General features: G+C 37.6%; 1 protein-coding gene across 1 annotated transcript; it reads right to left on the minus strand.

The window, feature by feature from the left end:
- Positions 1-3,606: 3,606 nt before the first annotated feature.
- slc22a6l (solute carrier family 22 member 6, like) lies at positions 3,607-13,521 on the minus strand. The gene is made up of 11 exons (XM_084731180.1): positions 13,412-13,521; positions 11,653-12,158; positions 11,465-11,568; positions 11,137-11,291; positions 9,519-9,687; positions 7,350-7,473; positions 7,134-7,249; positions 6,827-7,041; positions 6,624-6,732; positions 4,210-4,413; positions 3,607-4,117 (listed from the first exon to the last, which is right to left on the minus strand). The coding sequence occupies exons 2-11, from the start codon at positions 12,043-12,045 to the stop codon at positions 4,030-4,032; spliced, it is 1,677 nt and encodes a 558-aa protein (XP_084587306.1). The 5' UTR covers positions 12,046-12,158; positions 13,412-13,521; the 3' UTR covers positions 3,607-4,029.
- Positions 13,522-15,759: the final 2,238 nt, after the last annotated feature.

Below are 15,759 nucleotides of genomic sequence, written 5' to 3' on the forward strand. Positions count from 1 at the left end.
ACCTCTGGGTCTAATTTTGTATGTCTGAAAAATGCAAAAGAAGACAGTGCTCCTCTAGTTTAATGTGATACTCTCGTCACTTTGCCAGTCAACCCTCTCACCCCAATCGAGATGCTACCAGGCGGCACGTCCTGCCAGTCTCTTCTGTTTAAATTTATGACCCCCCACCCCCCCTTCACCGCCCCCCACACTTGACCCCACCCTCGCTTGAAATGTTTGAACACCTCTCTTCTGCATGTCCTTGTGGTCACGGTTAGATGGGTGCATGGTAAAAAAGCAGCAGACAATTCTTTTTTCCAGTCAGTGAAAGTGTATTTCATTTAACATTCAGCAATAAAAAAAAAACCTTTTCCCCCATGTCATTCCTGAAATATGCTAGAAAAAAAAGAAAAAAATGCGAGATTGTCATAGATTGTAAAATAAAAATGAAAAATGAATCCACCTGTTCATATGAGAAAATAAATCTTTATTCATATCATTTTACGATGTAGTTATTTCTGTTTTTTTTTTTTTTTTTTTTTTTTTTTAAAGCTTTGCTCTGCATTTTGAGCCATCTCTTATCCTTACGCAAGCACACACATAAAATCTGGTAATGATATTTGTTTAATACGGTGATTCAGGGTTTATAGATCATAACAAAACTGTTTTTTCTGCCATATCTGATACAGTAAATGCCAGACACACACAAGCACATATAAACACACACTGCATGAGACCTGAAGACTGTAAAAGTCTTGAAGTGATCCTCAAATGTAAAAACTAATCTTAGTTGACAAACTGTTTGAAGATTTTTAGACCTACTAGTCATTACAAATCTTAATTGTTTCTCCAGCATTTTTGCCCCTCCTCAGAAGAATATAGCTGTGCAGAAGATCTCTTAATGAACACACTATAAATATAAACTGTTTGTTTTAAGTTGACTGAATTTGAATTGACAAGTTCTGGTATTAAAAAATGAATACTGATTCAAAACAAATAAACTTGTCTAATCAAATAAACTTGATTTTAATTCAGTTGTATTTGAGACAACATGTTCAGTAAGCTTAAGATATTGAATTGTACCAACAACTGTTCAGTCACACTGACAAACATGACAAATTTGATTTTCTCTGGCATTTTCTCATTTTCAGACTTCAAACTGTAACACATAGAGTATCAGGGGAGTTTTTATTCTGAGTTTTAAGTCTCAAACAGTGCCTGCTGGGAAGATTGCCAATATGCTGATCATGTTTCTTTAGAAACTTAATTTAATGAGTTTATTGAACTCTGTACAGCACATTCATTCAACTCTTCATTTCAAGTAAAAAAAACCCCTCCAAGTTAAAGAGGTCTACAGTGTTCTGAAAATAAATGTCAGAAATTTTACGTTTAATTAACATGAACAAATAAAACGTGTATATTTATGTTAAGTTAATGAGAAAAAAAATAGTTGATTCCACTAAATACCTGTATATTTTTTACAGGGCAGTATATATAAAAAAAAATAGGTGCCACTTTACAATAAGTTTATAACTTGTAAATGCTTTATAAAGCATTAATAAGCTGTTACAACACATGGGATAAAAAGAGCAATAGTGGCATGTGTCTTGACAAAAAAAGTGAGCCCACATTGATCTGTACTGTTAAGCCTCAGATCTTATTGCTCACTGACATTACTTTGTCCATCATTATGCCAGTCAGCTTCATCATATATTTGTTAATAGGTAAAAAGTTTCATATGGCATATCTTCATTTACATGTGTAACTACAAGATTCATACACTAATGTTTTGGAAACTAATGTTGGTATGACATCAGTCATTAATAAATGGTGATGGGTTTTATAATTTACATAATTTACATAAGGCTTCTTTTGCCATTTATAAATGTAATGAGTAATTAAAAGTAGTAACTCATTAGTAAGATTAAACAGTGGTAAGCAGTAAGTGGCTCTTTGATGTATAAACATTGTGTTATACCTTGTTCAATTAATGATTTATAGAGTGTTTAAAAACTAATTAATCACCCAATCGATTTAAATCATTAAATAAATCATTTATAAGGGTAATCTTGAATGACAAATTGACAGGAGATAAACTGATCAGATGTGGGAGCAGCGCTCATATATGAAATGTTATTCAGTTGTCTCAAGAACAAGAATTTTTATGATGTCAAAAGTACAGGTCAATATTTTATTGTAGGATTCGGTTTTTAATGTTTTTCCTTTTTAAAATCATATCCAGATGTTCTAATAGTTACATGTTGTTTAGTTTAGCTCATGTAATAGCATGACTACACCACTAGATGGTGTCACAACAGCAAGATTCAAGTCACACAGAACCCACACTAGAACCTTTGAGTGATATTCTGTTCTGTATCCAGCCTGATCTCCTCATGTAAGAGAAAAACAAACATGACAGTGGTGTTTATGGTAAGAGCTGCCAATATTTACTTTATTTCTGAATGCAGCTTAAGCTCCATGCATCAATCGTAGCAGATACAGAATATCAGCACTGGCCAAATCCTTCCAATTCAAAATACAGGTCTTTATTTTTGTGTGTCAAGTCTGTGACATTGAAGTACAGTAGTGTGAGCCTCTTTTCTTGGCTGGTAGCATTTGCTAGTCCTTCTGGACTGAGGGCAATAAGTGGGCTACAACCCATCTTTATTTCTCTTCTTTATTCTTCTTTAATTAACAGTACACACAATTTCCCTCACTCAGGGTACACATGGCATTCTGTTATTTTTTTTTAACATTAAACATTTAACATTAAACTGTGCGGCTTAATAAGAGACACAAGCAACTGAAATATCCATAAAACATGACTGTCAATGCATCTTAGGGTTCTTTTGGGTTTTTTAAAATTAATTTACAGCTTTTAGTGTCAATCTGACCACCAGCAGTTTATGGACTGCTGTATATTTCAGTGCAAATGTCTGATTTGTATGTAAAGTCAACATTTGGCCTAAACGGGTATTTCCCTGTGGTGGAGATGATGGGAGAAAGCTTGGACCACAAGTCTCCCTATGAGAACCATGTTGATTCCACAGCATAAAACAAGGTCACTGAGTCGAAGAAATAATAAATAAATAACAACAAAATGGACGGAAGTCTAATTCAAATTAAATCTAATATTTATACTTCGCTATGTCTTTCAGCAGTGAAAAGAAATGTCACGCAGACATCAGCTAGACTGTCTGTGAGACTCAAGAGCTTAATATTTAAAGAGCTAGGGTCATGTTGGCCTCGTTTATGGGACACCAGAAGAGATCATCAAGTTAAAAAATAAAGTAAAATTAAAACTGGAGTGGTACTCAGGATGTAATACTTAATCCTGTACATGTCTGCTTAGAAAAAAAATGTTGTAACATCAGGTAGGTTTAGTCATTAACGGAATAATTCCAGACACATTTCAGGAGCAGACGTGGACCATTTTTTAAACTGTTGCTGTTGTATGTCTTTCTGCCATTGGGTGGCGCTGTTTTCTCTCTCTGTCTTTTCTGCTCAAGCAGCTTCTTCATCCGGCTTGTTTCAGTTAATTTAGCTGACAGTGACTCAGTCCATTTAAATGAGACCTTATTAACAAATCATGCTGATATGTAAGAAAAGAGAGACACACAACACAAATGAATACATGTTGATTTTACCGAAAACACATTTTTTTGTTCACAAATACAAGATTGTATATAAAGTTATAGTTACAAAAACACCAGTGAGAGCATAACATAGCCTGTAGAAGGCTTATATATATATGAATTATTAATTTTTTAAACACAAGTATGTAAAATATAAAACATAATTGGTCCAAAGTAAGACTTAAGTCCTCTCAGCTACTTTATAGCAAATAAACATCTGATTGTTTGCAGCTATTCATTGACATATTGACCTGTCCAGGAAAATAACATTGCAACTCCATTTTGTCCAGCAGTCATGAGACACAACAAACTCTTTGTGGAAATCAAACAAATAAACAGGGCAGAGAAAAAGCCGTATCCACTCTACATTCATTAACATGTCAGCAAAAGCATCAGGAATACAATACAGATGCCCTCAGGCAGTCTGCTTTAGGAGATTCGCCTGCGTGTCCTGCAAGCATATCGCTTCCTTTGGTGCCATTTTGGAGCTTCTCCCAGATCCCCTGTGTTGAAAACAGAAAATGGATAAATCACTTTCTTTCCCTCTCTTCAACCATGACGATGCAGAGGTATAAGGAAAGGAACTCGATTTTACCTGTCCTCCACATCTTGTATTGTGTCAGGTAGGGGTGAACCGAGTGTTTCTGGAAGAAATATTCCAGCCACTCCACTGATAATCGGAGCTCCTCCGTAGATTAAACCTGGTAGCCAAGGAAAGTAGTCCCCCGTGAGAAGTACCATGGGGGCCACCATGGCTCCTACACGAGCCATCATGGATACCCAGCCCATACCATTCTGACTAAGAGAAGAATATGAAATAAATAATAACATAATAATACATCACACCACAAACAGCCATTACCCTTTACATTAGTACTTGCTGGTGATAAAGATTCAGTGCATATGTGAATTATTATCATCAGTAAGAACATTGCTAAAGGCTTACAGTAGATAACAAAGTCATGATGCTGGGGGAAAAAAAAAAATAAAAAAGAAAAAAATACTAATTTTAATTTTGAAAAGTTAGTGTCCTGTCTGCTTTAAAATTTTAAGATGACCACATTTGAAAAGACAAGTTGAGGTAATTATGTAATGATTCAAAACAAGTAAACATTTGTAATGAAATAAATATGATATAAATTCATGTTCAATAGAATCAAGATATTAAGCTGAATCAACAAACATCACAAACAATTTTGAGTTATTTTACATTTTTTTAAGTCTGAAAAGTCAGTTCTTTATTTCGTACAAAGAACTCACAGCTGCAGCTGCTCCTGTTGGAGCAATGACTTTATTCAAATTTAAGCGTAAGATGGGAATTTTCATCATGGTTTGCAATGTTTTTATTATTGTGAAAACAAGCAACCATGACCTATTTAAAAGTGCATTAAAGGCACACAACAAGGTTTCATCATGTTTTCTTCAAACCTTAAAAAAGAGGATCTCAGGAGAGTTTCGACCCTCAAACAATGCATTACAAATTAAGTTTATGAAATGAAGTAGTCACTGAGTTAAGAATAATCCTTCACTGTTTTGCCCTCGTGTCACGGTACAGAAGACTGTGACACTGTTAATCTTTATCTGCCCACGCAACGAACTGCCGACTACCCATGTACACCACATAGCCACTCTGCTGTGGTTTATTTCATCAGATTTCATTGTTTTTACCAGAGATGTCTGTTTTCCCTTATGTTTGTATTTATTTAAATAATTAACAATAAACTGTATAGGACAGCAGCATAAACAAGACATTTCCATTAGCAAAACACAAGCTAACTATCTAGCAAATAATCAGTATAGCTGAGCTGGATAGTAAGCTAGTGTTAGCTAATGCTAGTAAAATATAGCTTAGCTAGATAGTTGGCTAGCGATTTAACATTTTCTGATTCACTGGTTCTGAACCATTTTGAGTCACGGTCCCCCAGAATGATCAGTTTGATGTTGGTGATCCCCGACTTAAAGCTCACTTTTTTTTCACAGAACTGATTATGGACGTAGCAAAGGAGCGAGCCATCTCACTTCCTTCTCATTTCTGTTGAGAACTGCACATGTGCAAAACTAATGGGTCACTTGCAAGAAAATGGCAGCAGGTAAAGACAGTAAGAGCAAGTGAACATTTGAATTATCTGGAAACAATTTAGTTGCGTCGTGTTAGAGGATGTGTGCAAAACTCCAACTATGTATTGCACAGTTTGAGGCAAATTTGAGAGCGAGGTGGACAAAATGGGGTCATTTTTCAAAGGCACAGCAAGTTTCCAAAAGATGTTGCCTTGCAGCTGAGGGAGCTGCCAACAACCCCTCCTCCAGGCCCTTGCCAAGCTTGTCAGCAGCATTATTTGGTAAGTAAAAAATTACTTTGGACAAGTAGATTTCTGATTCACTTGCTCAACCAGGCAATTGGAAAAAAAAAATGACGCTCCATACCAGCCGTACCATGCTTAAAACTAGTAAAAGTTTGCTATTTTATGTTACAGAATGAAAATTTTATTTTTTGTTAGTGTTTATGTTTTTTCGAAACATGGTAGTTTATGCCATTTTTGTGCTGCTTTGTAGTTTCCACCATCAGTGTGGTGGCTGTTCATCTCTTTACATCTTTTTTATTTGAGTACTTGTCTTTTACATCGTGTGATATTAAAGGGCTGATGTTGCTGAAAGCTTCATCATGGCACTAATTACATGCTACTTCAAACAACATTTTATTTTATTCTCCACAACCATCTGGTGACCCCCCAAAAATCACCTTGTGACCTCTTGGGTGTCCCAGCCCTCAGGTTGAGAACCACTGCTACAGGGGAAATCAGTACTGAATTGAGACCGTTTCAAAATAAAACACTCCTTGTAGTACGTTCACGTCCAGAAACTCTCATCTGGTTCATTCATAAATAGAGTTCTGATTTTCACAGTAAACAAAATAAATTGAATTAAACTCCTCAGTAAGAACTAGATTCAATTGTATTAAACAGCAGCTAATTTCCCACACTCAGATGTTTGTTGCTGTATAAGACTCACCGAATGATAGTTGGGTACAGTTCTCCAGAGTAAAGGTAACAGCAGTTGAAGGAGGCAGCAAGACAACCTTTACCCACCACAGCCAGACAGGTACGGACGGTCTGTTTATCTGTACTCAAGCGAAACATGCAATCAGATCACTATGTCGTCTCTGTGGTGTAATATTCAACCTTTACTTGTATGCATATGTTCCTGTTACATACCATAAGGTACCAGTAAGTTGATCAAAATGGTGACTCCAGCGATGATGAGGGCACCACATTGCGATGGACGCCGTCCAATAAAACTCATACACACGGTTATAACAACCTTAGCAGGGATGTCAACAGCTCCGAAGATCACTTGGATTAAGTAGATGTCCACCCCAAACTTTTGCAGATCCATAGAAAGACCATAATAGGCAAAGCTTGTTGATAACCTAAAACAAACATTTTTAGTGTTATTGCAGTTTCATAGGAGGTGCTTAAAAGCTGCTACTGAGTTTTTCTACAACAAGAGCAGGACATGTACCAGACGGCGCTGAGGCAGAATGTCATATTCCTCATTGTGGGTGTGCGGAACAGATCGAGGACAGAGTATGAACCTTGTGAACCAGACATCTCTTTCTTCATGGATTCTTGCAGCATCTATGCATAAAGAGAGAATCGTTCAATTCAAACTGATTTTATACACAATTATAAACAAAGATATATGCTGAAATGGCACAAACACACCATTTTCTCTTACTTTCATGTCAATTTTTTCTCCTTCTTCACGGCGTCCATTAAATTTGGCCACACTTTTAAGGTTCTTGATGGCTTGCTCAGACTTATTATTAAGGACCAACCATCTTGAAGATTCATGAAACCACCTGTGAGATATTTGTTGGATTTTTAATGGTGTGGTAATCTGAGCACAAAATCTTTGCAACTTCAAACACAGACCAGTAATTGACCCATTCTAAATCCCTTTTTGCTCTTTGCTCTAATAACAGCTGGGCAATCTTGGTATCCAGCCAACCAGTGCCCGGCTTTGTCCTTTCCTATTTCCTGTAGTAGCCTAAATAGATATTGAAGGTGCTAGGCTTATGTATGTTGAAAAGAAAAACACATTTTGAAGGTTGTTAAAAGATGTTGCTGGGGTAGATCTTAAGTTAGATAATGTTGGTAAAATGCTACCTAACCAGCTAGCTAACTAGCTAGCTAAGATTGCTGTAGATTAGCTAGTTAGTTAAGTAGTGTTTTGCTAACATTAGCTAACCTCTGAGGCGACTATCACCCCATTTACACTTGGTATTCAAATGGGATCTGTATCCGGATATGTGGCATGTTTTCAACCAGGCTAAAACAGCATGTCACCCCCCTGGCTTCCAGTCGCTGCCCCCATCAAATGTGAAACCCCAACATTTGCCTACAAAACAGCAATTAAAATGGCTCCCACCTACCAGAAGTCTCTCATTTAGGTCTATGCTCCCTCCTGCTCACTACACTCTGCCAAAGACAGCTGATTCAACCACCACAACAGGGCCCAAGGTTGCTGGCTAGACTCTTCCATTTTGTAGCGATGGTGGAGCAAGCTACCAAACCATTGGCAGAGTCTCTCACAGACTTTAAGAAAATATTGAAGGCCCAGCTCTTTAATGAGCACCTTTGCACTTGATTTACTGCACAAGATATCCATAAAAAATCCAATGCATCTTATGCACTCAATGAACTTTGCATTTACTCATGAAGTTCTCTCCTGACTAGATCCTTGATTGTATTGTAGCAGCTCTCAGATCCATGTTGCTTTGGATAAAAGCTTCTGTTAAATGAAATTGTAATTGTAAATATGTTATCCAGATTGTTGTATGAATTGTGTTTACGCCTACTGAAGATGTAAACCAGACTACCACCAGATGTGGTCCAGCAGATCTGATCACATTCCAATCAGGAAACATTTACACAGTTTTTCTTTATCTGGATAACTTATCCAGATACAGATCACATTTTAATACCAGGGGCCCTATCTTATTCCTAGCGCAAAGCCGTTGTGCAACCGGCGCAAGTGGTTTTACTATCTTACTCTTTTTTTGTGGTTAGGCGGATTGTTACAGAGTGCAAGCACCATTTTTGCCATGTCTGCAAGATAACAAATGCACTTGCGCTGTGTCTGTGTGGTTGTGGGCGGGAGGTCTAAACATGAAGGCAAAACAAAGGCGTGGCCCAGCGCATTTGCTATCTTGTGCTCGGCGCATTGGAGTAAAAACCACTTGCGCTTTAGACCACCTAAAACCTGGTCGAAGTGCAAAGTCTGTAGTCTTTCAGCACAAGATAGCACCCGGCGGGTTTGGCTGAAACACACACACGTCTTCACAATCACAAAAAACCTTCATTTATGGTCATTCTCCTCCTCACAAGGGAGTGTGTATTAGTTAAGTGTTATTTGAACTTATTTTCTATCAGCAATAAGTCTCCACAATCACAGAACACTTTTCATTAATGTTAAACAGCCATGCACCTGATAGGTGTATCCCACTTTGCACTGGTGGTGCAAAGGGCAGGGAAGAGCAAAATACCACTTGCGTCCCTGGTGCAAGACGGCAAAGGTGGATTTGGTCACACTTTGAATAAATTAAATCCATTGTGCCTCACGCTTTCTACTTGTGCTTTAGATCAGCCTAAGAAAGGGCCCCAGGTATACATGTAATTTTTACAGGTCCCCCAGCAACATCTTCTTTAGGCGTCTTCAAAAAGGATTTTTTCTTTTCAACATAGATAGGCCTAGCGCCTAACATTTCTGAGTACAGGAAACAGGAAAGGAGAAAGGTGACTGAGGTTCTGCCAAGCTCATTCAACTGTTACTGGAGCATGGGTGAGACTTGGTCGATTCTGGCTCCGATCCTAGCTTTTATTTGCTGTTCAATGTTTATCTCACCATGAGAAGAGGAAGAAGACATAGAAGGGCAATGACACAGCCAGGGTTAACCACCTCCAGTCCCGGATGAAGTAGGCCATGACTGCCAGGATCAACTGCCCCACTGTGTAACAGTAACCTGTCATCGTTCCCACTGCTGTCCGCACACGAGTGGGGATCCACTCCACAACTTGAAATGAAGAATCACAAAAAAAGAGAGATTTTATAGATATTTTATACAATGATTAGTACCCTACAATCAGCATGTCTGTTGGTACTGCATCCAATTAAAGGGACAGTTCACCCCAAAATCAAAAATACATATGCGAATTTCCTCTTACCTGTAGTACTATTTATCCATTTAGATCCGGGGTCTTCAGCATTTTTCAGGCCATGGACCCTTAAGTTGATAGAGAGATACAGTAAACCCCCTACTGCCAATACTGCATTGAATATTTTGGGGTCTTGTTTGCACTTGCTTAGCTGCTACATCAGGAGCAGTTGTAACATGGCTAATGTTACCTGTCAAGCTTTCCATTCTCCCACTGCCTATATGCAGCTTATGGTGGCAGATCTGATATCAAAATTGGGAGAATTTTTGAAACGCAAGGTCTTCGAATCCTTAGAGAAGTAAACAAATGCAGCTTCTCATCACCACAGAAAGAGTAACTAGTTAGTGCTAGCCAATGCTAACTCCTCGACTGAGCTGACACAGCTGTGTACATGACATAATATTAATGCTGAAAGTCTGATGCGAAAGCTAGCTTACATCTCAGCAAAAGTTAGTTGGAGACATGCTAATGTTCACAGTCTATGTTTGAACAGATAAAGACACATTTTATTGTGTTCCTCAGACATCTGCTCTTGTGTTTCCTGTTTTTGAGAGACTACAAAAGAACTCCAAAATCCAGACTCATGAAACGTATAGTTTTGCTCTTCTCAGAGTCCCATGCACAGCACTTCAACATGTAAAGAAATGCAAAGCTTGACAGGCCTTAGCTTGTTTTGTAGGTTGATGTAGCTTTGCTATGTTGGGTCCATGTTAATGTGTGTTTTCTGAATTTTAATTTTTGAAAGGAAAAAAAGAAAACTTTCAAAAAATGATAAAACAATTATTTGCAGGACCACCTGCAGTGACAGTGAGGGCCACCTAGGGGTCCAGGACACTCTGCTGAAGGCCCATGATCTAGATTGTTTTGGTTTGAGCTGCTGAGTTTCATAGTTATCTACCATAGAGATGTCTGACTATTCTTGAATATAATCTTACTGCATGGCACGAGGCTTATGGTGCTCAAAGTGCCAAAAATATATTTGAAAAGTTCAACACCAGTGTCTCTTTCAAAAAATCATGAACCAGTTACTCAAAATAATCCACAACCTTATTATAAGAAACATTCTACATTAGAAAGAAAGTAGTTCTGGCAGATTCTACGCTAGAAAGAAAATAGTTCGTACATGACACTGCTAACAACAAGATTACCTTCAGTAACTGAGTCAATCTAGATGGATGAATAGCACTACAGGTAAAAACAAAAAAAAAAACAAAAAAAAAAACTTACTTTTGATGTTGGGGTGAACTGTCCCTTTAAATCATTTTACAGAGTAAACTGATTGCTCTCCATGTAGCTAAATATCTTACTAAGTGAGAAGGTGTTGAGCCCAATTCCGGACAGAGCCATGCCACAACCAAAGCGGAACAGGCAGAAGAGCAGGAAGGAGGTGGAAAAAGCAGCACATGTTCCCGACACTGCCATCAGCAGGTGAGAGAAGAGTAGGAGGATGCGTCGACCATATCTAGGAGCCAGGTGGATTTGCAAAGAAAGAGGTCAGTTTGACTTGATAAGTTATTTTTTTTTTAAATACTACATTATGAAGATGAATAACACAGTATAAACTATGTATAAAGTGTTTTATTAGTAAGAACCACACTATAAGTATAAAATAAGTAGGGATGAACTTAATATTACCTGTCCGAAAGACCTCCAAAGACAAGAGCTCCCACAAGCACACCTCCCATGTAGACCGTTTGTCCCATTTGCTTCAAGGAGCGTATATCACACACCAAATCCCACTGACAAAAATGTAACACAATTTAACACACATGACAAGACAACATATATACATGTAAAAACTGTAAAAACACACACTGTCCTACATCAGATATGATTGTGGAGCTCCTCTCGGTCATGTTGTAGGACCATCCATCCGTGCATCCCTGCAGGTCAACATCAAAACCATCGTGCTGCTCCCAACTGGAGGTCTCATTGTTAGCCAGGAGGTGCCACTGTGGGGTAACGTAGCGCTGGCACCTCTTTGGCCTCCCAGTCTCATCTAGTGGCACAGTGATCAGCAGCATTTCCTCTGGGCTCAGCTGAGACTGAGAGAGGTTCATGTGTGCGCTGCAGAAGTGATGAGGCACGGAGGCCACAAAGTTTTGCAGCAGGTTGTGACTGGCCATCATGAGGACAGGTATGCAAAGGAGGATCACATGCATGATCTGGAAGCGTCCTGTGGCTCCAACCAGCTCCAGTAGATCACCAAACGCCATAGTTATATACAACCAGAAGTCCTCAAGGTGTCTTAATGTTAATGTCACTAAATCCTGCTGTGGTAATAGGACCCTTTAGAATACTTGGATGTGCAAAAAGGTTGTTCTAAAACCTGTCAAAATATTGAAGTAAACATTAGTCATGAGAAATAAACACTGAAATATGTTAATTGGAAATACTTTATGGGAAGATTGACAGCACTTATGAAAAAGTATGAATTCACTGTAGTACATCAAGTATCAGGAATGTACTGTACAAGGGTTAATAGTATCTCATGTATGACTCACTGCAAGAACAATACATTAAGTAATCATCATGTTAGTGGCCCTTTACATAAAGTGGTGACCTGTGACCTTCGATGTTGTTAAATAAACTTTTAAAATCATGTGTATAAAGCATTTGTTGCTTATGCTTACATTTTATTTTCTTCATTAAATAAGTGATCATTTAAATGAGGTCCACAATTCTGACTTAATATGCATTTTTATTCTCTCCAAATACATAACATCTAAACATACTGAACAGCTGACCTATGAACAAGTTGTTAGTTATTAATATTATGACTTCCCAGGGAATTGCAGGTGTGAATGCTGGATGTTGAAAAGCTGATTAAGTTGTATGAAAATCCATGTAAAAGAAAAAGAGGATGGATGCACAAAATTGTGCAAGACGGGAGCTAAAGGCATTGTTTTATTAATGTCTTGGAGCTAAACTGGCTGAATGAAAGAATATTTTACACTTTACACAATATTACATGCTTAACACTGAAAAATTGGTGCTAAACTGAATCGCTGGCTTGAAATATTGACTAATAGCCAAAATGTATGAATGATGTGAAATATTTTAAGGTTTGTTAAAAAAAAAATATGCTAAATTGAACTGCTGGCTTTAATTTGCATGAAGAAGCAGGTAAAGGAGAGTGAATAGTTGGAAAAGTGGGAAAGAGATGAAGGATGCAGAATATAGTGTAAACTGGGAGCTAAACAGCATTTTTCACTGACTGGGAGCTGAACTAGCTTTAAAAGTTGAATACTACCAATATTGCAGGAAAAATGTGGAATATTTCAAGGCCTATTGAAAAGCATACACTAAACTAAATTGCTAATTGCTGTTGAATAATACCAGTAATGTAGGAATGATATGAAATATTTTGAAAGGCTGATGATAAACTGAACAACTGCTGAAGAACACCAAAAGTAATTATCTCAGAAATAATGATGATTGAAATATCTTAGTTGTGGCATCAATTAATGTATTGTTTTTACAGTCATGAGATACTGTTAATTCTTACGTTCATGTTATCATGTGCCCTCTCTAAAAAGTGTTGGCTAAAGTGTAAATAACACAACAAATTAATAGACTCACCGGTTGAAGTTGTCTTGTCTCATACACAAAAATATCTACAAAAAACAAAACAAAACAAGGATGCTGGCTCACACCATACTCTCAATTATTTAAAAAAAATCCTGGCCAAAAAATCCTTAAAACGGCCCAAAAAAAAATTAAAAAGTGAAAAAGTAGAAGTCCCCTTGTTGCTACAGTGTCTTAAAGTGAGTAATCAGCTCTCAAATTCCTGCAGCTTTTCTGAACTTCGGATTATTAGCAGTGCAATGTAACCTCTTGAGGTATTAGCAGCTCATTAACTGAACACTGAGGTAGCGTGCTGAGTCCTTTCTGTACAGGAACAATGTCTGGTTGAAGTGTTTCACTGAGCTCCAGCGTCAAGAGTGGGCGCATAACTTTGCTGGGCTGTTTTCTCTCTTTGCAATGAAACGCACTCCCTGCCCCTTATTGGTTACTTAATAGGGGGGACAGGGTGATTGAGTGTGTTTGTGCACGCACATGCACACCTGAGCATACACGTGTGAAGTCAACCAAACTACTCTGGTTTTATCAGAGTTTTCTTTTTAAGTGTCTTTAATGTTTTCTGTAATTTGGTGAGTCAACATGAATTGGTTTGCTGTGTTAAAGCTGTTACCAGCAACCAGTTAAAGAGGTCAGTTCAAAAGGTAAGTGTTTAACAAATTTCAAAACATGCTGATAAATAGTCAACTATTCAAAATCAGAGTAACAGGATGTCCTTTTCTTGTCCTCGTCATCTTGTGTTAGAGAAGTATCTGTAGTCAATAACTGACTATGGGATGAGAGTTTACAGTCATATCGTGCTGACTGAGAGTTTTAAGACAAAACCGCAGCACTGCAAATCAGCAATTACAATTTTTATATATGAATTGGTATTTCATATTTGTATTGTGTTTATGGGTTACATGTAGCTCAAAATTTGAGACTTTTCTGCCTGGTTTGTGTCCTGATGATTAGTCTTGAGGAATGTGTGCACTTGTGTAATAATCAGCATGAGATGTCAGGCTGAATGAAGCTGCAGGTGCACCAAAGCAAAACAATCAACTTTCAGTTTTTTCAGCTGCGAGATGCTGATAGTGGAAACATTTGTCCTTTTAAATTCATCCTTTGTCACAGTAGTTTTGTAGTTTGAGCCTTAAAAGTGTAAAACTTTAGAAAAATGGGAGAAAGGTCACTTTTTCAAGTCAGCAGAGAAACAACGGAGGGTGTGGACTGAAAGAGACACACATGTTCAGTCGGCCAAATAAGTTGTAGAGGGTGAAACCAGATAAGTTTTTATGATTGTAGAGTGTGTCTCTAAAGCCATGTTACAAAGTGATTCACAAGGCAGTAACTTCAGAACAAGCAGATCATAAAAACAAATGTCAAGCAAATAAACTTTCATAGATTAAAAAATTAATAATATTTTTCTTTATAGTTTAATCTTGCATACTACTGGACCCATCAGCTACTTTCAGAACTACTCACATGTAATTAACTTACAAAATAAATCTTATTATTTCTGTTACGGTTGCGGAGAAAAGGCCTGTATTGGCTCATATAACACAGAGACAGCCAGTTAACTGTAACAACGTGGCTGTCCAGAATAACTGTATTTTAAGAGTATAATTGTTCACCACACCAACATGTCCCCTGACAATGTTTCAACCGAAAACTGCATTTAAAATCAGCCACTTTCATGTAACCAACTGGTGCTTTGAGAAATCTGAACCAGTTACTGGAATGTGCTCTGAAAATGAAAACTCTTTGTTTCACTATTTACACAATTTTCATAATTTTGTTTGGAAAAACGCTAAAAAGTCTATAACCTATAGTGACTGCTGACTCCTCACTTCTCTTAACTAGGCGCCACAAGTCATCAACAACTGCTAGGCTAAAACAAGGCTGAACTACAAATAAATTTCAAAATAATTGTTACTGTAATCCATTATGGCAACTGATAAAATAAATAAATAAATACAGTTACCAATCAAGATGTTGGTGATTACAGAGGGTTACATCCCAGTATTATTTTCAGGTTGTCTTGCAGAGATCTACACTGAGTGACCTCTTCCAGTTTAAAGCTGTTTTATGTTTGATGCACATTTAGACTTTGAACTGGTCAGACTCAGAGGCAAACCCTGGAGAGTTATCTTACTATACATTGTATTGCATCAGTCACCCCTCAGCTGAACGCTCTAATCACGTTGACAACAGTGACACATTATACATTCTCTTACTTTACATGTCTCGCTCTGTTAATAGTTAAAACTAAACACATACACACTTTGACCCTCTGTCTGAGTGCAAAGGCAAGAAAAAAAAATAAACAAGTTTGATTAGGTAGCAGCCCAGGTCCAAAAGTCTGAGTC

Source organism: Lutjanus erythropterus, chromosome 11 (assembly GCF_056507025.1).
Source record: "Lutjanus erythropterus isolate fLutEry1 chromosome 11, fLutEry1.hap2, whole genome shotgun sequence".
Lineage (NCBI taxonomy): Eukaryota > Metazoa > Chordata > Actinopteri > Lutjaniformes > Lutjanidae > Lutjanus > Lutjanus erythropterus.